This window comes from Protomyctophum parallelum (genome assembly GCF_964188405.1).
Source record: "Protomyctophum parallelum genome assembly, chromosome: 8".
NCBI lineage: Eukaryota > Metazoa > Chordata > Actinopteri > Myctophiformes > Myctophidae > Protomyctophum > Protomyctophum parallelum.
In genome coordinates this window covers 35,657,751-35,682,264 of record NC_139703.1, presented here as the reverse complement: position 1 = coordinate 35,682,264, position 24,514 = coordinate 35,657,751, and the positions used below count along the sequence as shown (strand labels likewise).

Here is a 24,514-nt window from a genome sequence, read left to right as displayed (position 1 = left end):
GCAAAATGACGTCCTGGCACAGGGGGTTATAGTGTTTAAAACGTAACCTGTCGTTCCTTGGCTTGGATTGGATTAACTTTTGGATTCTCCAAAATAATAATAAAATTCTCCTCTGGTGAAAACCTGGAGGTTGCGTGATGGCAGGCTCTCAGTCAAATCTGGTCACAATTTGTCCAGGTCCTGACCGTGCTTGCTGGGAACAGTACTGAAATTGTCAACGGTCGGGGGATCGATCGTAGTGGACAAATATTGTAAAATAGATATGCATGGACATGAATGGGCATGAATGGACATGCAGACCAACAGGTCATCAAGTTAATCGATGTGAACGCACGCGCACACGCACACGCACACGCACACACACACAGGGTTGTTGGGTCAGAGTTTCTGTCATGACGTGTTGTCATTATTGTGCTCTACTGCAATTTGTAGTTTTTTTGATTCAAAGGCATTGTCCAGAAATAGAAGACCCTAAGACCCTTGTCTGTCTGTCTATCCTACATGAGGCTGTAATGGAGCAATCAGACGCCGACTTCAGAGCACTTCATTGTGACTGTGTGGCGCCGGTCTGCGTGTTCTAGTAAAGATGAGGAACGAGGAGGAGGTGGACAGCTGGCTTGTTCAGACTTCTTTTAACCCATTTGGACCAATTCTATGAATGTCTTCTAAATCATGACAGTTTTCTGAAAAACCATATGTTTCTGCATTAGTGGTTCTCAAACTACTTCATGTCAAAGAGCCGCAGAATTATCTGTATTTGCCCCGCCGACCCCCATCTGAAAAAACGTTGTTACAGGGATTTAAGTTTAGTCATAGTCTTTTGAATACAACTTAGTGTGTTTTAGTTATATTTTAGTCATCTGAAATGTTTTTGTGATAGTCTAGTTTTAGTCGACTAAATATGAGATTCTAATGGACTAAATCTACAGTCGATTTAGTCAACTAAAATGTATTTTGGCGGGCGGACCTTGATGCCATCATAAAGTAATAGCTGATTTAGCGGTTGGTTACATGCTGAAAATAGCAGATCTGTGTCGCGCTGTGACGTGTTGAGCTTGTAGATCCGCTACAAGCATGAAAGCAAACATAACATTAATTGGATCTCTTCTCCACTAGTACCTCACTAAGATTTTAGTCTACTTTTTATTTCCTGAGGAAATTGTCAATATATTTAGTCTTAGTTTTAGTCACCGTAGCTTACTTTTTTATTTGGTTTTCCTCAGTGAAAAAAGTGACATTTTTCGTCATGGTTTTAGTAGACAAAACACTAAGTACTGTGTGTGTGTGTGTGTGTGTGTGTGTGTGTGTGTGTGTGTGTGTGTGTGTGTGTGTGTGTGTGTGTGTGTCCTGACCTGATGCGGCACCAGTCCCAGGGAGGTGGGAGGCTCATTCATTCGGTCATCACTGCTACTGGCCACTGCATAGCCTCTGGATAGAGGAGGGGGGGGGTGGAGGGATGGGTGGAAGAGAGAGAGAGAGAGAGAGAGAGAGAGAGAGAGAGAGAGAGAGAGAGAGAGAGAGAGAGAGAGTGTGGGGGGGAGAGGAGGGATGGGTGGAGGAGAGAGAGAGAGAGAGGTGTGAGACTTAAAAACGTGTCAACAGAAAGTGTCTATGTCGAAATATACAGCTGTAATTATGGTTTAAGGAGTCATTGGCATGAACATTTGGTTTAGGGGATGGGGAATTGTTGCCAGCACGCTAGAACTCCATATTAAGCCATCTAAATGAGTTACAGAGTGCAAAGTCCTGACGTCACTCGCTCATGCCCCTATGGGGATAATAATACAAATAAAATAAATACACCAACCCATGGACTTAGCAACCTCTACAGCGATATTGACGTCGGACTTTGTTGCAGTGTTGTTTTTGTCGAGTAAAACTAAGACGAAAAATGTTCGTCGACTACTTTTTTCCACGGAGGAAAACTAAATGAAAACGAAGCTATGATGACTATACTAAATTTAAATTACATTTACATTTTTAACTAAAATCTTCCGGAACAAAATATGAAAAACACTCCTTGGCCTAAATTTGACCATATCCACTGACCTCATCACATTTGTCATGATGTATGGCCGTTTTTAGGCCAAGGAGTGTATTTTGTGCAAAACTAATGCTTGGAATGGATTCAGAATCATGAAAACCCCCTAGTTTGACACGTCACATGCTACTTAAAGCATGATGAAATGTTGCCTTATATTGGTTGTCTATGGTGTGGTATACAAAAATAGCCATAACTTCTTTTCGCAATATTCCAGCAGTGCAGACCTCTCATTCTGTGGACCTTAATGATTTAATACGCAGATTACGTCTTTGGCCACTAGGGGGCAGACGCTCTAATCAAGAGCGATTTACACCAAGCAAGTACAAAAAGCATGATAATACATCACATATATTAAAAGTATTTATCATGAAACATGCGTAAGCTAAGAACGCAACAGTGGAATATCTATATAATGAAACTATACATATAAACTATACATATATACTATTATACTATACTATGCTATACATTATGTACTATGAAGTGCTATGACTACATACAATGCAATTCTAGTGCTGTCTACATAACATGCTATAAGTCTGTATCAAATGCTAAAGGCTCATACTTAGCCTGGATTTTCGGTGGTTAGGTGACCACCGAACTACAACATGACGTCACGAGCCGCGGTGAAGAGCAAACCACCGCCACCACTCCAGCCCTTCTCTCTGTTTTTACTCACCGCTCAACGTTATTTTGCGGTAGTCAGCGGTGGTCAGTGGTGGTCGCGGTGGTCAGCTCACCACCGAAAATCCAGACTATGAATAGAACTAAAGTCTACAAAAAGTGCTATCTAAGGGGTAGGGTAATATTAGTGCTATGGGCCATGATGGAGTCTGTAAAGGTGGGTATTCAGACTATGGCGGAAGATTGGGAGTGATGCTGCAGTTCTGACTGCAACGGGAAGTGCATTCCACAGTTTTGGAGCCAGAAGGGAGAAGAGTTTGGGACGTGTGGAGCGTAATTAAATCATACCTCCCTGTTGTCGTCGATCGCCTCAGGGGTGTTTTGGCTACATCTAGCTACTTCAGCTACATCCAAGATGGCGCCTGGTGCACCTTGAACAGGGCTCCGTAGCTGAAAATCGCTGGGCGCTCTGATTTAATGGTTACAAATACCCCTGGGCGTTCGGGGTGTTAACTCGAGTAACTCGGGTTCTGTAGTCAAAGTGTTAAACAGCGATACTGCCGTGGAGAAGAAGAGTTACATAACTAAACATTTGCATGCGGACACATTGAATGAGTGCCTGTCTGACCTGTAATGGTGCCCCTGGCAGTGGAAACCAGATGGAATGAACCATAGATAGAGGGAAAATAATTTAGTTTCTCCTGCCCGCTGTGTGAAATGACACAGCTAAAAAAAAACAATCTAGGAGAATATGGCTGTCTTATTTGGCCTGGTGAGAATCCAGCCTGCTTTTTTTACCAACTCAATCACCACACACACACACACACACACACACACACACACACACACACACACACACACACACACACACACACACACACACACACACACACACACACACACACACACACACACACACACACACACACACACACACACACACACACACACACACACACACACACACACACACACACACACGTTTGCCTAAAACGAGTTGAGCGATGGGGGCGTGGGTGGGAGAGGATGAGCAAGGTAACTGGATCTGTACATGAGCGCATTGTGTATTTGTATTGCATTCTTTTATCTGTGTATAGGAAGGACCACCTCTAGAATGTAGGGCTTCACGATATGGACAACATTTCATATCTCGGTATTAGTGCCAAATATTGCGATATCGATACTTGCTTGCTTTAAGAAAGCAAGCATGTATAAACTGCAGGTTGCCTATAATGATTGCATGCGGATATTGTTGAAAAAACTAAGGTGGAGCAGACAGTGCAAGTGAGTTATTCTGTAGTGTGGGAGTATACAATTTCCATGCCTTACTGAGAAACTTAATGTATAAAATGTATGTGTCGGCTCAATGAGTTTCAAAACTGTATAATTAATTATACTGCTATGTAACCTCAGCTTCAGTAGCACTAGGTACCAGTCTGCTTTTTGGAAGCACTGGTATGAATGTTTATTGTAAAATTTATGTTTTTTATGGCTTAGGGGTGTTTCTTCTCTGTATGTACCGGTAGTGTTTTATGTTGTCTGTTTTTTATTGGACCCTGAGTCTGATTGATTGATACGATATTAATGTTAAAATGTCATATTCTATATTTTAAGTGTTCCAACATTGAAAATGAAACATTATTCAAAAAAGTGTCCCAACAGGAGCATGAAAGACGGAGTGGTGGTTTGTTTTCCGAGGGGCACAGGCTAAAACAGAGGGATTTAGAGGGCTTTAGAAGTGGACGGTCGATTTTTTGCGATACTGATATTGCGCATGTTCATACCTTGATAACGATAGGATCTATGGGGCGTCGGTGGCTCAGGGGTAGAGTGGCTGGATGGTAACCGCAAGGTTGCCAGTTAAAACCCGGGCTCCCCCAGAGTTAGTGCAAGACGCTGAACCCCTAATTGTCTCCACCAGGCCGAAGGCATGTGGGGAGAGTATGTTTTGCACTCCGTCCGTCCGCGTGTCCGTCCGTTTGTGTGTCCGTGTGTCCGTGAACAGCTAATCTCGGCCACCGTTAACCCGGTCGATGCCATATTTTGCACACACACTCCCTGGATGCCAACCATGAACCTCTGCCCCAAACTTTCCAGAACGGCCTGTTATAGCACCACCAGGAGGCCGCTTTGTGCAAAACAAGTTTTTCGATGCCATATTTTGCACACACACTCCCTGGATGCCAACCATGAACCTCTGCCCCAAACTTTCCAGAACGGCCTGTTATAGCGCCACCAGGAGGCCGCTTTGTGCAAAACAAGTTTTTGCACAGTACACCTACAGATTTTGTCCAAACATCACGCAAATTGGTACACAGTCTCTCTAGAGCCATTCAACGAAACGGGTCTTTCAGATTTATCAGACTCCATCCTGATTGGTTAAGATTGGCTTCCAAAGTTCACAGGAGTGCTCAGTTTCAAACAAAATGCTGCAAATCATGAACACATCGCGTGATTTCCGTGAAATTGTGCACCCACATTCCCACTAGGCCGAGGACGAAATGCCACATGAACAATTTCAACTCAGCCTCAAGGTGGCGCTATAACTGGCCGAAAAGTGTTTTTACCTCTAACTGCACGGATCTGTGGATAACCTGGTGGAGACCTGTGCCCGGAAGGGCACTTTTTCTAGTTGCTCCTGATTTGCACTTTGAACACTTTCTATGATTGAAAAATATAGAACAACCCTAAATTGCAGACAGAGTTATTCTTAAGGACTCTTTTAAACCACGGGGTTTGGCCCCTTCAAATTCAATAGAAAGTGAAGTGCAGTTCTCAGCATTGATGGAAACTTGATCCCAGCAAACAAAACAAGGACAATCCAAGCACAGCAGAGAGAAAGGATTTACTACAGTGCAAAAACAATCTTTTGAAATGTAATCCTTTATTTTAAATTTCTAATTATTTTCAGCAGTCAGAAGGCTTTAGGTATTGAGTAGCCTGGCAGGTACTCATTAGAGACATGCTTTGCCCTAAAAGCCTAATGATTTAGATGTAACAGCATTGGAAAGATGGATATTACCCATGGTAGACACTGCAGTACGAATGAAGAACAGAAGCAACTAGAAAAAGTGCCCTTCCGGGCACAGGTCTCCACCAGGTTATCCACAGATCCGTGCAGTTAGAGGTAAAAACACTTTTCGGCCAGTTATAGCGCCACCTTGAGGCTGAGTTGAAATTGTTCATGTGGCATTTTGTCCTCGGCCTAGTGGGAATGTGGGTGCACAATTTCACGGAAATCACGCGATGTGTTCATGATTTGCAGCATTTTGTTTGAAACTGAGCACTCCTGTGAACTTTGGAAGCCAATCTTAACCAATCAGGATGGAGTCTGATAAATCTGAAAGACCCGTTTCGTTGAATGGCTCTAGAGAGACTGTGTACAAATTTGCGTGATGTTTGGACAAAATCTGTAGGTGTACTGTGCAAAGCCTTGTTTTGCACAAAGCGGCCTCCTGGTGGCGCTATAACAGGCCGTTCTGGAAAGTTTGGGGCAGAGGTTCATGGTTGGCATCCAGGGAGTGTGTGTGCAAAATATGGCATCGACCGGGTTAACGGTGGCCGAGATTAGCTGTTCACGGACACACGGACGGACGGACGGACACGCGGACGGACGGAGTGCAAAACATACTCTGCCCACATGCCTTCGGCCTGGTGGAGACAATAATGGCAGCATTTAGGTGTAAAAATGTGTGTGTGTGTGTGTGTGTGTGTGTGTGTGTGTGTGTGTGTGTGTGTGTGTGTGTGTGTGTGTGTGTGTGTGTGTGTGTGTGAGTGTGTGTGTGTGTGTGTTAAGTTAATTAGTCCAGTACCTGCCTGTAGACCCTATCGCAATTTGGTGTTGGGGGAATTTCTCACTTGAACTAAGTCAATGGGTCCCTAGACATGAAAGATCAATGAGGTGCTTGTCCGCCATAGTGCCACGAATGGCGCAATGGCCACATCAAAAATGGCCGCCATCGGCTATGATGAAAATCCAACCTTTTTGTTTTTTAGTGTTTAAGCACATGTAATACATTCATTTTGACTAATTGTGGTGTGTGGAATTCATTTCTGATATTGTTTTGATGATTTTGGGTGATTTTGACCTTGAAAGGTCATAGTCAAGGTCATTTTGCTATTCCACAGACCTTGGCCATAACTTGTCCATTTTTAGGAGTAAGAACAGGAACAATAAGTCTATTTCAACTAAATCTGACTCTTAAAATTAATTTCTGATATTGTTTTGACCATTAGGGATCATCCTGTCATTGAATTATTGATGTTAATGTCATTTTTCAATAATTCGATTATGATTCTTTAGTCGCTTTTACTATATATTTTCATGATTTGTTTTCTTTACATAAACAAAATACATGGGCATGAGAAAAACAACAACAGCACCATATGTGCTGTGTGAATAAGCCCATTGTACAAAAGACTCTGTCCATGGCCCAAATGAGCCAATTCATTGCTATGGCAACCCCATAGTGGAGGTAAGTCAATATATCATAAGAATCGTTCACTTGATGGTACAAGCACCAAATTTGGTACACAAGTGCTTCAGAACCTACTCTCTCAGAAAAGTACGTTGTCCACTTGAAAAAACTAAATGGCCACCATTTTTCAAGATGGCCGCCAAATGAAAAGGGCCTTTTGTGGCAGTTCTGGACAACCGTGGGTCCGACCAACTCGAGACCGGGCACTGCACTCCCTGTGTGTGTGTGGAACGTGTGTGTCAAATTCGGTGAAGTCGGTGGGGCAAACGGTTCTCGGGTTACATGGATTACAGATGTACAGACACACACAGACTTGAATATATGTCAATGGGCAATGCCCATTGGGGTTTTTTTTAGATGATGGGTAAGAAGAGAGAGATGTGATGTCAGGTGGTGTGGGCTAAGAAGTGGTCAGGGCTAAGATAAAGTATATGAGATGTACAGTAAGTGCAAAGAGAGATGGTGAGGGAGGGAGAAAATTATTTGTACCAATTGACCAAACAGTAGTGTAACAGGTTAAGGTGAGTATAGAGATGGAAATGGTCTAGCAAGTGAAGCCAGTGTATTGAGAATATGGGACATATGTGTCAGGAGTTATTTGCCGTACGGTTGGAAACGGTGGCACTGATGAAAAGGAGGCACAGCTGGAGGTGGCAGAATTAAGGATGCTATGCTTCTCATTAGGAGTGAAAAGGAAGGACTTGATCAGAAATGACTAAATTAGAGGATCAGCCCAGGTTAGAAGGTTTGGGGATAAAGCAAGAGAGGTGAGGTTGAGATGGTTTAGACATGTGAAAAGGAGGGATGAGGGTACATTGGGAGAAGGATGCTGAAGATGTAGCTGCCAGGTAAGAGGATGGCCAAAGACGAGGTTTAAGGATGCTGTGAGAGATGACATGAAGGTGGCAGGTCACAGAGGAAGATGTAGAAAACAAAACCAAAAGGGGTCCTCCCCTTTTCCCTGTGCGTGCACACACACACACACACACACACACACACACGGTACTGTACAGTACACTACAGTATGTTACAGTACAGTATTGTAAAGTACAGTAACGTGCGGTACGGCATGGTACAGTATGATACCATAAGGTATGGTACAGTACAGTATGATGCCGTACAGTACAGTAAGGTACAGTATGATACCATACCGTACCGTACCTTACTGTATGGTATCATACTGTACAATACTGTACTGTACTGTACCGTACTGCATGGTACCATACTGTACCATACTGTACCTTACTGTATGGTATCATACTGTACTGTACTGTACTGTACCGTACTGCATGGTACCATACTGTACCATACTGTACCTTACTGTATGGTATCATACTGTACAATACTGTACTGTACTGTACTGTACTGTACCGTACTGCATGGTACCATACTGTACCATACTGTACCTTACTGTACTGTACGGCATCATACTGTACTGTACCATACCTTATGGTATCATACTGTACCATGCCGTACCGCACGTTACTGTACTTTACCATACTGTACTGTAACATACTGTAGTGTACTGTAGAGTACCGTGTGTGTGTGTGTGTGTGTGTGTGTGTGTGTGTGTGTGTGTGTGTGCACGCACAGGGAAAAGGGGAGGACCCCTTTTGGTTTTGTTTTCTACATCTTCCTCTGTGACCTGCCACCTTCATGTCATCTCTCACAGCATCCTTAAACCTTGTCTTTGGCCATCCTCTTACCTGGCAGCTACATCTTCAGCATCCTTCTCCCAATGTACCCTCATCCCTCCTTTTCACATGTCTAAACCATCTCAACCTCACCTCTCTTGCTTTATCCCCAAACCTTCTAACCTGGGCTGATCCTCTAATTCAGTCATTTCTGATAATGTCCTTCCTTTTCACTCCTAATGAGAACCATAGCATCCTTAATTCTGCCACCTCCAGCTGTGCCTCCTTTTCATCAGTGCCACCGTTTCCAACCGTACGGCATGGCTGGTCTCACTACCATCGTATACATCTTCCCTCTCACTGGTAGCCTTCTGTCACAAATAACTCCTGACACATATGTCCCATATTCTCAATACACTGGCTTCACTTGCTAGAAAATTTCCATCTCTATACTCACCTTAACGTGATACACTACTGTCTACTGTTTGGTCAATTGGTACAAATCATTTTCTCCCTCCCTCACCATCTCTCTTTGCACTTACTGTACATCTCATATACTTTATCTTAGCCCTGACCACTTCTTAGCCCACACCACCTGACATCACATCTCTCTCTTCTTACCCATCATCTAAAAAAAAACCCCAATGGGCATTGCCCATTGACATATATTCAAGTCTGTGTGTGTCTGTACATCTGTAATCCATGTAACCCGAGAACCGTTTGCCCCACCGACTTCACCGAATTCGACACACACGTTCCACACACACACAGGGAGTGCATTGCCCGGTCTCGAGTTGGTCGGACCCACGGTTGTCCAGAACTGCCACAAAAGGCCCTTTTCATTTGGCGGCCATCTTGAAAAATGGTGGCCATTTAGTTTTTTCAAGTGGACAACGTACTTTTCTGAGAGAGTAGGTTCTGAAGCACTTGTGTACCAAATTTGGTGCTTGTACCATCAAGTGAACGATTCTTATGATATATTGACTTACCTCCACTATGGGGTTGCCATAGCAATGAATTGGCTCATTTGGGCCATGGACAGAGTATTTTGTACAATGGGCTTATTCACACAGCACATATGGTGCTGTTGTTGTTTTTCTCATGCCCATGTATTTTGTTTATGTAAAGAAAACAAATCATGAAAATATATAGTAAAAGCGACTAAAGAATCATAATCGAATTATTGAAAAATGACATTAACATCAATAATTCAATGACAGGATGATCCCTAATGGTCAAAACAATATCAGAAATTAATTTTAAGAGTCAGATTTAGTTGAAATAGACTTATTGTTCCTGTTCTTACTCCTAAAAATGGACAAGTTATGGCCAAGGTCTGTGGAATAGCAAAATGACCTTGACTATGACCTTTCAAGGTCAAAATCACCCCAAATCATCAAAACAATATCAGAAATGAATTCCACACACCACAATTAGTCAAAATGAATGTATTACATGTGCTTAAACACTAAAAAACAAAAAGGTTGGATTTTCATCATAGCCGATGGCGGCCATTTTTGATGTGGCCATTGCGCCATTCGTGGCACTATGGCGGACAAGCACCTCATTGATCTTTCATGTCTAGGGACCCATTGACTTAGTTCAAGTGAGAAATTCCCCCAACACCAAATTGCGATAGGGTCTACAGGCAGGTACTGGACTAAATGTTGTTCCCTGCTTACTACTTCTAGTGAGTATGTGTTATGTGATGCACTGTGACCTTAAGGGAATACCGGGGTTTACAAACCGGATGTTGTTATACTGCGAGTCAGTTGTTGTGATGGGTCTGGCGAGGTGCCGACAATAAAGTTGTGTTGCAGAACTACAGTTGTTTTATTCCAGTAACATTGGTAGCAGAGATGGCTGGAAACTATAGAGTCCCACCAGGCTTCGACGAAGGGAAGCCATATGAAACGTGGAAGAATGAAATCGGAATATGGAGCAGAGTCACGGAACTGACAAAAAAGAAACAAGCCCTTGCAGTGGTTTTGGCGCTATCTGGATGCGCAAGAGAAACGGCGATGGAAATACCCGTTGATGACTTGAATAAAGATGACGGTATGATCACGTTGATTGCAAAGCTTGACAATTTGTTTCTTAAAGAAGAGAAGGATCAAGTATATGAAGCTTACTCGAGCTTTGATCGGGTAGCGAGAGACCGCAGCGTGTCCATGGCGGACTATATCATTGATTTTGAGCAACGTTATTCTTGTATGCGAAAATACAAAATGGAACTTCCCGACGCAGTGTTGGCTTTCAAACTATTGGATACTGCATGTTTGGACATGAAAGACCGGCAGTTGGCTCTCACAGCATGTACAGATCTAACGTTTGCGTCTATGAAGTCAGCATTGAAGAGGATATTCGGAGGGAAAACGTCAGCAGCTCCCAGCATGGGAATCGATCAAGATACTGCGTTTGTAACGACGGCGGAGCAGAGACGACAGAATGGCAAGTTTTGGCCTCAAAGGGATCAACAGAAGACGACAATGCTTGGCACAAATCCCTTGGACAGGTACGGCCGTAGATCAATGTGTGCCGTCTGTCAATCAACCTTTCATTGGGCCAAAGACTGTCCACATAAAAGTGAGTACGTCAAGCTAACAGAGGAAGCTGAAAGTAATTCAGCTGCAGTAGAGGAGTGCAATATTACTCTGTTCACTAAAGAGCCCGACAATGGAGAGCAAATATCACCCACAGCAGCAGAAATATTCATAACAGAATGTTTTGGTTCAGCAATAATAGACACTGCTTGCACATGCACAGTGTGTGGGCAGGGCTGGCTAGATGGCTACATGTCTAAACTGAGCCAGAACGAGTTGAGAGATATAAAAATAAATGAAAAGCTCAGTCGTAGACCATTTAAGTTTGGAGATGGAAAAGTGGTGTATTCCACTAGAAGTTTTAAAATTCCGGCAAGGATTGGACAAACCAAGTGTCAAATTGAAACTGAAGTAGTTCCGGCTGATGTTCCACTGCTTTTAAGCAAAGCCTCAATGAAAAGAGCAGGGACAGTACTGGACATGGAACATTACATGACAGGGCGGTGATGTTCAACAATCCTGTAAAACTTGACTTCACAAGCTCTGGTCATTATTGTGTGAACATAATGGATAACAAAAGTGAAGTGAAGAACAGGTCTTGGCGGCAAGACACATCACTGCCTTCCATGCAGCAAGAAGGGATTTTACAGAAGCGGAGTGTTCAGAAAGAATACGGAGAGCCCTGCGGAAACAAACACGGAACACTGATGAGAAATATGACAGTGGAGATCGTGTATATTACAAGAGAGTGGATTGTCCAGAGTGGAAAGGCCCAGGAGTTGTCATCGGACAGGACGGGGCAGTGATTTTTGTCAGACATGGAGGAACATGTGTTTGAGTGCATCGGCTCAGATTGAGGAAAGTGAACACAGAAAATATGGATCAATGGGTTACGAAAGCTCATTCAGAAAATGACACAAATGTGGAGCAAGGACAGGACATGGCTGACAGTGACCTAGAGGTTATACAGGGACTGAGACAAACGGAACCACTATCAGAGCCATCACAAATGGCAGATGGTATACAAAATGAGACAGAACACACAGCTGACAATACAGATACACATGTTACAGAGCAGATAACAGGTGTCAGTCTGAAAACAGGACAAATTGTGAAATACAAAGACAGAGGTGTTCTATACACAGCTAAGGTTTTGGGACGTGCAGGAAAAGCTATGGGCAAATACAAAGACTGGTATAATTTTCTTTATATTGAACCCACTAATGTTGCAGGCACCACAGATGCAGCTGACATGTCGAAAGTTGATCATTTTGAGGTGGTAACAAAGTATGTGCCAAATGTATGTGATGATGGATTAACTGATGTACCTTTAACAAATGTCACAAATGTATGTGAGTTTGTGTTTGTAACAAAGGATGTGTCATTTGACTTTGCAAAACATGTCGAGTTAAAGAGCTGGAAAGATAATGTGTTTGAGGAAGTTAAAAATGAGGGGCAAAAATTTGTTTCTACTAGGTGGGTGTGTACTCTTAAAGAGTCACTCACTGGACCAGTACCAAAAGCACGCCTCGTGGGCGGCTAGAGGTTTTGAGGAGTTACAAGTGTCTACTTTGCAAAAGGACTCCCCCACATGTGCTACAGAGTCCCTCCGACTGCTTGTGGAAGTGACACCTAATTCAATGGACATAAAGTCTGCATTTTTGCAGGGAATGACACTGTTGCGTGATGTTTACATCAGGCCTCCTCCTGAGGCTGAGAGTGAAGGCACATTATGGAAGCTGAAAAAGTGTGTCTATGGACTGGCGGATGCTTCTCTCTATTGGTACAACAGAGTGAAGGAAATAGTGCTGGCAACAGGAGGAAACATTTCCAAAGTTGATCCAGCCATTTTCTACTGGCTAGATAAGGACTGTGCTGTGTCTGGAGTTCTAGCCTGCCATGTGGATGACTTCATATGGGGAGGCACACAAAGCTTCTCCAAAACAGTGATACCACAGCTCAGATCTGCATTCTAAATCGGACGTGAGCAACATGAAAACACTTCTGTTATATGGGAATAGACTGTCACTGTGAACAGAAAAGTACAAATACACCAGGAGAACTACATACAACATTTGCAGCCCATACATATCGATCCTTCACGGGCTGTCAAAAATACCATACAAAAAAAGGGGCTTCACCTCTTCAGTTACTGAAGGAAAAGAGAAAAGAAAAATTTGAAGCTGTATGTTTCTGTATTTGTTTTGAATTTATTGCAATGCATTTTTTTCTTTATTTAAGAGACAGTGAGTTTGTTAAGTTAATGTTGTTCCCTGCTTACTACTTCTAGTGAGTGTATGTGTTATGTGATGCACTGTGACCTTAAGGGAAGACCGGGGTTTACAAACCGGATGTTGTTATCCTGCGAGTCAGTTGTTGTGATGGGTCTGGCGAGGTGCCGACAATAAAGTTGTGTTGCAGAACTACAGTTGTTTTATTCAAGTAACATGTGTGTGTGTGTGTGTGTGTGTGTGTGTGTGTGTGTGTGTGTGTGTGTGTGTGTGTGTGTGTACGAATGAAGAACAGAAGCAATAATGGCAGAATTTAGGTGTAAAAATGTGTGTGTGTGTGTGTGTGTGTGTGTGTGTGTGTGTGTGTGTGTGTGTGTGTAAAAGACCTTTGAAATGGACCTTTGAAATGGATCCAACTGTTGAAATGCATACCAGGGTTGTCTGCAGTTAACCATACTGTGTATGTGTATGGAGCAGCTTAATGCTAATGTTTGTAGACAACAGGTTGGCACTCAGTCTTAACCCATTTAGGCCTGATGTCGACATTTAAAAAATGTCTTCTAAATCCTGACAGTTTTCTGAAATACCTATGACCGCGATGGGCCGTCTAACACAAATGGACGGAATGATTTAGATCAAGAGTTATTCACGTTTTAAGCTTTTCGCTCTCGAAGGCTAAAATGGGGTGGAACATTTTCGACGACGTGCCACCGGAAAATAACATTGAATGTTGCGCAACAGACTGTGGAGCGATTTTTTATATCAATAATCTCCGTCCTTTTGATCAATCCCTGTCCTGAGCGCTGGGCGTTACTAATTGAATGAGAATGCATAGCATACCCTTCACTGTGCTGTAGAATGGACACCATCATCTCCACAGCCAGGGCTCCAGCGATCATGGCCAGACCGGGTCTGCTGACCGTACATTGTTGGTCCAGGGTTCGATCCCTTGTTGACTAGTCACAGCAACAGAGAAGACAAAAGGGATATGGAGTGAGAAAACATGGGGGTGAAAAACGCTCCATGCTACATATATGCTGAATAGGCTCTACCATAGATAGAAAGATAGATGGCTCACCCACGCTGCTGGCCAATGAGAGAGACATTGCTACGTGGCGGCCATCTTACCTCGGGGCAGCATAACATTGTGTCTATGGGGCATATACTTTTTAAATAACCATAACTTGCTCAATTTTCAACCGATTTTCAAACGGTTTGGTTTGTTATAAACGTCAGAGACGTCTGCATACTTTTGCTTTTACACAACGTTCATATAAAAAACAAAATTAAACAGATAAGCCTCCTGAATCATAGCCACGTTGACAACGTTTGTAATAAACCAACCAGTCAAGATTTGAGCGAGTTATGACTGTTTTTGTTTGAGCTGCCATTGAACATACTGTACTGTAGTCCCGAAGCAAGAGGCCGCCAGGTGAACTACGTCAGAAACTCTGCCTTGAGCCATCTAGCCTTTATATATGTCTATGGGCTCTACTACGCACACATCATTTTGGAAAGACCATGGGCCCCTTCCCTATACTTCCTGCGAAGGTGTTACCGATGATACGAATGAAGGTTCTGTTCCTTTCTGGTCTATTGTGCAGGTTGGCTCACTGGAAACCATGTGAGCTGCACCTGTTGCTACAGGGAACGTGTCCTTGAGTGGGGTTCCAAATGGGAGTGTGTAACTCTGAGTGTACAAAATGTACATCTGTACACTCTCAGAGTCATGGGGGTCATTGAAATGAAAACGTTTGAGAACCGCTGTACACTAGAACAGGTGTGTCGGATAACTGGGACTGAGAAGTAGAGAAAAAATAATCCCGCACAGCTGTCTTCACTTGAGTTAGATTCATTGAGCAACGTTTGGGTCATTCAGACCTTCATCAGGCACGATGAAGGTTTGATTAAAGTTTATCTTTTTTTCTCTACTTCTCAGAACCGCTGTACACCAAATGGAACAGAGCATTAATTAGCATCATCGGTAACACATCGGAGAAATCATAGACGTATATAAAGGCTAGATGGCTCAAGGCAGAGTCTCTGACGTAGTTCACCCGACGGCCATCTTGCTGAGGGTCTACACTACAGTACAGTATGTTCTATGGCAGCTCAAACAAAAATAGTCATAACTCCCTCAAATCTTGACGGATTTACAACCGGGTTGGTTTATTACAAACGTTGTCAACGTGGCTATGATTCGGGACACTTATCTGCTTAATTTAGTTTTTTTATATGAACATCGTATAAAATCAAGTATGCAGACGTCTCTGACGTTTATAACAAACCAAACCGTTTAGAAAAACGGTTGAAAATTTAGCAAGTTATGGTTATTTAAAAAGTACATGCCCCATAGACACCACCCTGGGCAAGACCGCGACTGAAAAGACTATCAGCGGAAGTGCGGGATTTTAGCGGAAGTATCGCCGAAGGAAATGACGTTGATGCTTTACAAATCAGTTTACATTCTCTGCGAATGAAAAAAGTGTTGTGATTGGTCTGGAAAATATCGTATCCGGGGGAAATACATCTGACGGATATTCCGGAGGATACAACCGCCGATAGCTTCTCAGCCTTAGGTTGTGACCAGGCTTTTCTTTTCGCAGATAAGTAAGCCTGGGACCGAGGCTACATAGACACAATGTTATGCTGCCCCAACGTCGCTCTCCATTGGCCAGAGCGTGGGTGAGCCATCTAGCTTTCTTATATATATATATATATATCTATGGGTGAAATAGGGAAGGGGCCCCCGGAAGTAGGAAGAGTTATTCTGTGCACATAGAGCCCATAGTATACATTATAGCTGACTGATCCACAATGCTGCAGCACGGCTGGTCTTCCACCACGCAAAACAGTGTAGTTTTTGGCAGCACATTTTGATTTTAGTTTTAGTCATAGTGTTTTGAATAGCTTTCATGTAGTTTGTCACACATAGTCACCTGGAATGTCTTGGTGTTAGTCTAGTTTTAGTCGACTAAACCTCATAATATTTGAGTCGACTAAATCTGCAGTTGATTTAGTCTAAATGTATTTTGGCGGGGCTTGATGCTGTTCGTAATGACTGATTTCACACATGCTGAATATAGCAGATCTACAAGCTCACAATGTGTTGCAGCGCGACACGTTTTGAGCTTGTAGATCTGCTATTTGCAACCAAGTGTAAAATGACTTATACTGGATCTCTTGTCCACTTAGTCATTTTAGTCTAGTTTTTAGCTGTTGAGTCATCATAGCTTAGTTTTCGTTTAGTTTCCATGTAGTTTTCATCAGTGAAAAAAGGTAGTCGACGAACATTTTTTGTCTTAGTTTTAGTCGACGAAATCAACACCGACGCAAAATGTTCATGTCTCCTTTCCACTTGTACACTCCCTTCATTGGCCTACGAGACAACCGAAAGCATGAAACCAGCACACCTTCACGATACGATCCAACCCTTCCCGCTCAACTCGATAGATTTAGCTAACACGGGAATGTCTTAACCCTTGGAATGCAAGTCCCAATTTTTTTGTTTGGGTAACAAATTGGCATATTTTTAATTCATCGTTTTAACATACAAGAAAGATCTGGTGGATTGAAGAGATGTTTTTTTTTTCTTCATTCATTGCAAATGTATTCTCTCGATTCGCCACCAGATGGCGGGAAAGCACCATTATGCTGATTTTGGCTAAAATAGACGGATCTTCCTAAGTCACTTCCGGTTGAACGATCAACAACATCCTGTAGTATTTTGACCCTAGTCAATAGCTTGGCTGGTCCGGATTGCTAAGCTAATGCTATATTTTTCATAACTAAGTCAAATTAACCTCAAATCAACCCCAAAAGATCGCAAATTATCACATTTTTTACAGCGACGCACATAGAGACGGCGCGCGTGCACGATAGCGCACGATCACGCAGATTTCGGCCTTTTTTGGTAAATTACATCCAACATTAGTGATATTAGCGAAAAAATATTAATTTTTGCTCTTTTGACCCCGCGATAACTGATATTGATTGTCATTCCGTTTTTCCGTTAACGGGAGGTTTAGATTTTTCGATTAATTCCGTTTTTTCCGTGAATTGTAGGCCAAGGGTTAAGGGCAGTCCATACTGTCTCCGACCACCGAACTTTTCGTCGGAAAGATCAGACTTTTATTTTTTCTCCGAAGTAGAGTTCGGAGAGTCACAACATCTGGGAGTGCAGCTTTCAGAACAAAAATTCGGAGAAATGCTTTTCAGAAGTTGCAAGTGACGTCATGTTGTAGTTGTACCGGAGCTTTCCGACGAAAAGTTTGATGGTCGGAGAAAGTATGGACTGCCCTTTAGAGGCCACTTTTACAATTTTCTTCCTTGGGAAAATTGTAAAAGTGGCTTCTAACGTAATTGGCTCACACACAACAGCCTAGAGCATAATTATCTTTAAGAAACAGGAGCTCACCAAAGCTCTGTGTATTCGCTCTGATGTTGCTCACACTTATTGCATAGCACTTTAACGCTAGCACTTTAATGGATAGCGACCTATAGCTAAGCCCCTCCCCAAACTGCTATGGTCCAATCACAGCTAAGCATAAAATGGGTTGGACAAACTTCTCCACCAATAGTTTTCCTATATGACAAAACATTGTTTTAAAAAAGAAATACGCACATATTTTTCCAGTGCATATGGCTGGCCTTGTTGACGGATTTGGAAGAGATTTTGAAGGTCTGGTTCCAAAAATGAACCAGTATTTAATGTGTAAAATCCATGATATTTACATTGGACTGAATGAGCCCGGCTGGAAAGTGTTCAAGTGGGAGTGTCTAAGTGGGAGAGGGCGGGGCTTAGCTATAGGTACATTTGCCCATTGGGGACACTATTGAACCTTGATGCTGTCTGAGCCTCCCCAAAAACACGCCAATAAAATAGCAGACCTGTTTTTGCATGACAAAGTATAACAGCTTTTAAAAGTTTTTTTTTATTAACCAAAATGTGCATCTCTTAATTGATATAATAATCAAACACAATAGATAGTTGCAGCCGTACCTTTATTTGTTTTTTAGGGAACAAAAGAAAAAAAAAACCTAGCTAATGTTTTATCAGAAGATTTTCAATTGTTATATTCAATTAGGCAGCTGATGCGAAAGTCAAACACATCCGCGAGTGAAGCTCGACACTATTAGCCAAGTCAACGGCCCAGAACCAGGGGTGAGAGGCAGACTAATGTCAACATTAACTTTGATGTGTGGTGTTTTCATGACATTTGAATAGAGGACAGGGGTCAGTATAGCATTCTGCTGTGGCCTTCAACTGGGGATGAGTGACTGGCTGGAAAAGATAATCCAAAAGGTCAGGGAGGGTCAAAACCTTTTTTATTTTATTTTTAAAAAGGGAAAGAGGATACAAAAATAGAAGACAGGATGTGAGTCCAAAACAAAGTACCAGAAAAAGCTAGACAGGCGTAAAAGCTGTGTGGTATGTTCTTCTTACTCTTGTTTTGTTCTGTCAGTAACCAAGTTACTCTTTAGGCAAAATAAGCTTCGGCTTCAGCCTACACCTTTTCGGTGCCTCCTCTCCTCTGTTTATGTAAACACAACTGAAGTATTACCTTGTATTTTCATGCTGCCTTGAGCTTCAAAATAAGAAGAACATTCTCAAATAGCTTTCAGAGTGCGTGCGTGCGTGCGTGCGGTCTACCAGTACTCACATCCCCCGGTGCCACCACGTCATTGCAGAAGTAGCAGCCCAGCTTGTGTCCTGGAATGTTGGAGAACAGAGACGAGGGGGCGACGGCAGCGCTGGCCGAGGCCGCCGCCGGAGTGGACGGCGAAGAGGAGGCGGAGGAGCACGATGGGGAAGAGTCTCCTCCGTCCGCGGTGGACAGATTCTGGTTGGCCAACGCCTTCTTCAGGCCGTGTCTCATCACCACGAAGGTGTCGAAGCCCAGCGCCGCGTTCATCACCAGCTAGAGACAGAGGAGGAGGAGGAAGAGGAGGATGAGGACGAGGATGAGGAGGAAAAGGAGGAGGGGGACAGACAGAAACTGAGACGATAAAGCCTCATTATTCATAACGGGATGCACGCGCAGATACGACACACCAAAAGGTCCGACATGCGGAAAACCACCCGCTTCGAATGTTATCACCCCATAATCAAGAGAATGTTTGTGATCAACAGCTTAGAATACAGCCAGAATGTTGTAATCATGATACCGGGGGAAACGCGGAAGTGAAACTATGGTGAGTGTTTGGCATTTTTGTGACCATGACTGAGGCGACACGGAAGGTGACTGCGCTGCTCCGCGCTTGCGGTTATGTTTAGTTTAGGGTATGAAATGTCGTTCTCAAGTAGGCTCCCAGCATGTGTGGTAGTATTAGTCCCCCCTACTTTCCATGCCCCTGGAACCGTCTTTTACCAGGCTATGTCTGCACCACTGTGCAGTCCCGGTGAACACAGTCAAACACCACAACGTCTAGTATGCCAATATGGCCATATTGGCCGCATTCCAACGGCCTGATAACGGTTGATTTCGTGTATTTAATGCAGTGATAACATATTAATCGGTTGCGGTCGAACTTGTGCTGCTCCCGTGCTTGCGGTTATGGTTAGGTTAGGGTTTGAGGTAGGTTGTCGTTCTAATGACAGTCGGACCAATAGTGTGTCGGAACTAAAGCCTGTACTGTACCCATTCATACTTGCTATTACACTATTTCACGGGAGTGACGCCGTCGTCCTCTTGCAAATCATCAAAACAAAATATCTTAAGTGAGAACATGTCCATTTTCTCCGTGACGAATAATGTTAAAGCAAATTAACCACATGGAAAACCTAGCGCCCATATTCTGGGACGAACATTCGCCAAAAAGACTTGGTGTAAAGTAGAAGGCGGGGAAAAAGGAGAAGGCCTAGCATATTTGATCCCTGGGGAAGTTTAGTTTACAATAGGGTGGTGGTTAAAGGACCACGTCACCACTTTTCAACCTATCTTCATATATATTTGGTCCTCGACTCCTCACTAATAATCAGTCTGTGTCTCATCATAGGAGGGCTGAGGGCAGTTAAGAAGCCCGTCCACCAGTGACATAATCGCAGTTTCTATTAGCTTGGATTCCTTTCTTTGGGAAGACTCTGAACCCCTAATTGCTCCCGATGTGCAGGTTCATGGTGCCTCCACCATCGGTGTATGTATGTATGTATGAGTGTGTGTGTGTGTGTGTGTGTGTGTGTGTGTGTGTGTGTGTGTGTGTGTGTGTGTGTGTGTGTGTGTGTGTGTGTGTGTGTGTGTGTGTGTGTGTGTGTGTGTGTGTGTGTGTGTGTGTGTGTGAATGTAATGCAACATTCTTTGTAAAGCGTGTTAGATAACAGCGCTATATAAATGCACCATTTAACATTCATTTTCACCATTTATATACTAGCGTCAAGTCCAGGAGGTGAATTTGTATCAAGCTGCCTCACTCTACAGAAACAAGCGGGAGAACATTGTTTCCCAAGACTACCTACTACTACCTACTTGTAAAAACAATAAACTTACAAGCATAACAAAAAACGAAAAAACTATATTGAATTTCTTGGGAACACAGGTTAAAGAAATTGCTGTATCAATTTTTGTATTACGTCTGGAAACCTGCCTCAATGATGTTGCAGAAATTGGACAAATTACCTCTCGGTCAAGCTAGCCAAAGAAAACCTAATCTGTGGCCCCAGAAAACACTCAACCACAGAGCACTTTATGCCTTGTGCCATCGATACCACCGGAGGCTTTAAAAGTTCTTAACCCATTTTGGGCGGGAACACCTTTTGGCGTTTGAAGCATTATGTTATACTTTAGCTATAACAGTGGCGCGCTACGAGCTTGTAGGTCGTTGAACGTTTTTAAATCAAATCTTTGCTTCTGGGAGGTCCCTGGAACAACATATTTTCAGATGGGGGTCGGAGGCCAATTACATAAATTTTTTGGAGGCCATTGACATGAAAAAAGTTTGAGAACGACTGATCTAGAAACATGGGATTTTCAGAAAACTGTCAGGATTTAGAAGACATTTGTAGAATCGTCTTCGAAAGGTCGAAATGGGTTAATGTTCTCTGACATAATATTCAATAACACAATGTTGCCTGGCGACTAATATGATTCCAAAGAATACAGGGAAGAATTTGGCAGGTACTGTCTACTGTCTGGCAACATGTTTAATTTCCTGGAACACCCGTGGAACAGATCCCACGTACTGTACCAGGTTCCAGTTCACAGGAAGAGCGACCACACCAGCGAACAAAGAAGAAGCTCAATATGAAGATGGACCCCAAGCATATTACCATTTCATTCAGCAAACACGCAACGGAAATGGTTTGAGTGCAGTTCGTGCTTTTATGGCGGCGCTAGGATCAACTTATGAAATTTGCATTTGTCTGTATTCAGGAGGAGTTTCTCTCTGATATTTTTTCACGCACAATTGTCGGAACGTTTCCATGCATTCTGAAACTTTGTTAGTCAAACCACTAAAATGTTCGTCTAGTCTCGTCTCATCAACGAAACCAAGAGTGCTGTTTAGCTTGTCAGTGTCAGTCTCGTCCTGAATCTTTTCAGTTTATTCCATCAACGTCAGATATTGGTCCTGAAAAAAGGGCCGTTGACGTCATTTACGTTATCGTCATGCCTGACTAAAACAACACGGCTCTCACCTTCCTCTTGCTGGCGCCTATGACAGTGGGCAGCCAGCGGCTCTCCCTGGTGTCCATGAGCAGGAAGACCACGTCGTGTTCCGAGACCAGCGTCTCCAGCTGCTCCACGTCCTTCTGCGCCTGGGACAGAGTGGCCTCGGAGAAGTTGACCGGGTGGCCCGGCATGGGGATGCTCATGTCGTAGCCCTTTGCGTTCTGCATGAAGGGATGGAAACATGGGGGACGGGGACGGGGGGGGGGACAGTACATTATTAATTAATGGACAACTTCAGCCCATTTTCTACCTATCTCAGGGTAAATCTCAAGTAAGGTACTAAAAACATGGCTAGTTAAACAAGCATGAGAAGGAATTGTCATCCATAACTCCATTACAAAAGAGGAGAAAGTCAGAAAGTCAAATTATATTATATGCCAATATATTGGCATATAATATATATATTTCAGATTCATTGTGAATCCTGTCTGCAAAGTTAATCTGCCCGCGGTGCAAAAATAGTTTTCTGCATTAATTGCAAGTCATGGATGTTAATTGAGGAAGATCAATTGACTGATTGACTGATGCTTCAGTTAGCATCATGAACAGCTGATGATACATACAGCATGACTCATCATGAACAGCTGATACATATAGCATGACTGGCACATCCTCACATTCAATCACTTTATACTTTCTCAAGACAGATTTAAACATTCGTTTGAAGTCATACTGGCATTATGTTTGGATGGCAGCAGTAAGAATTTCCTTTGTTAACAGAAGTTAACTCCTTAACTCCTTGGACGCCCGTTCCCATAGCTAGGTGCCGAGTGCCAGCTGAATGTGCAACATGAGCAGAGAGGAAGAGCTCTTGTTGTTGTGACTGAACTGAAAGTCCTCATACCGCGTCCGCGTCGTCTACTGAGGCCCACAGAGGCATACTAGCAAGCTTTGTTGATTTATCATCGTACATCATCATACCGTCATCTCATTCCCGGCCAATCAGATTTTGCGTCCTCACCTTCGTCTTCAGTGCTTGTGTTGTGCAATGTTTGTGTTTTACACAAACGCTCAAAATGTTCCATTCATTGTCAAAGGCATTTAATGTTTGTCTTAGGACAAGGTTTGTGTTTGCACTTTGCACACACACACACACACACACACACACACACACACACACACACACACACACACACACACACACACACACACACACACACACACACACACACACACACACACACACACACACACACACACACACACACACACACACACACACACACACACACACACACACACACACACACACACACACAAAAAGCTGGACTTAGGAGGGGCTGATTGCCAAATATCATGTATTATTCTATATTTGTCAATCACAGTCAATACTAGAGCCACTTTTCACAGCCTTCCAATATGCTCATTCTAACTCAACTGCAGCTGTCAAACTAACATGCCAAGGGGGGGGGGGGGGGGTTACTACCTGTGAGTGGGGGGTGTTGGCTGATGAATGAATATCAACATCCTAATACATCCTGATACTGGGGGGTCAAATTATGACAGGCAATTCCTGTCAAAATATGACCCCCCCCCCCCCCCCCAGTCAAAAAACACGTTGTTTGAAAGCTGCAAATGAAAACAAATTTACACTCATCTTTTACTTTCTCCAATTACAACCTCAAACATGAACCTTGGTTGAAAAAAACTAAAGTTGTCCTTTAAGTATTGAGTTGGCAGATGGAAGAGCAGATGGAATGTCTTTAACTGGGATCAATGGATGAACAGATGAATCAATGATGTCTGCACAACATGGTGGCCAAAATGACAACAGCAGGAAGCAAACTTGAGCCAGATTATTACTCACTTTAAGATATGTATCAATGCCGGGTTATAACTGGCTTTTGATGTTGACGTAATAAAGATCACATACATGTATACATATAAACATACCTTTAATTCACCCGACACTGAAACATATCCTAATTACGTCACCATCGACAGCCAGTTATAACCCGACATTGAAACATATCTTAAGGGCCGTGAAGCGAGGAATGCAGGCGTTGTTGCCTGGATCAACACAGGTCTCTTCCAGGTCTGTTGAAGAGGGGCGCGACAACGCAAGCGTAAAAGAAAAAAGCGAAACAGAATCCAGGTCTGGTGAGTCGCGGGCGTGTGCGTGTAATGAGCACGTGCGCAACAAATTCACGTTCAATAAAATGAACTAAAGGCGCGTTTCATCACTCCCCGTTTGCAAGGCCCTTATAATAGGCTTTGTAATAGTCGGAGAACGCGACCAACGCCACGTCAGACAATGGCTGACAACAACGTCTCCGTTCCAGTAGAGCCTACTG

At 43.2% G+C, this 24,514-nt stretch overlaps 1 protein-coding gene across 3 annotated transcripts in view; it reads right to left on the bottom strand.

Moving 5' to 3' along the window:
- Positions 1-24,514, bottom strand: part of atg7 (ATG7 autophagy related 7 homolog) — a 156,374-nt gene that overhangs the window by 82,720 nt on the left and 49,140 nt on the right. For all 3 annotated transcript variants that reach the window (XR_014569661.1, XM_083771700.1, XM_083771701.1), the window contains exons 13-16: positions 22,187-22,381; positions 19,218-19,475; positions 14,395-14,510; positions 1,353-1,428 (exon numbers count right to left, since the gene is read on the bottom strand). Coding sequence is in view for 2 of the 3 variants with exons in the window: in XM_083771700.1 (XP_083627826.1) it covers positions 1,353-1,428; positions 14,395-14,510; positions 19,218-19,475; positions 22,187-22,381 (645 nt within the window). In the remaining variant the exon portion in view is untranslated. The remainder of the gene's footprint in view (positions 1-1,352; positions 1,429-14,394; positions 14,511-19,217; positions 19,476-22,186; positions 22,382-24,514) is intronic.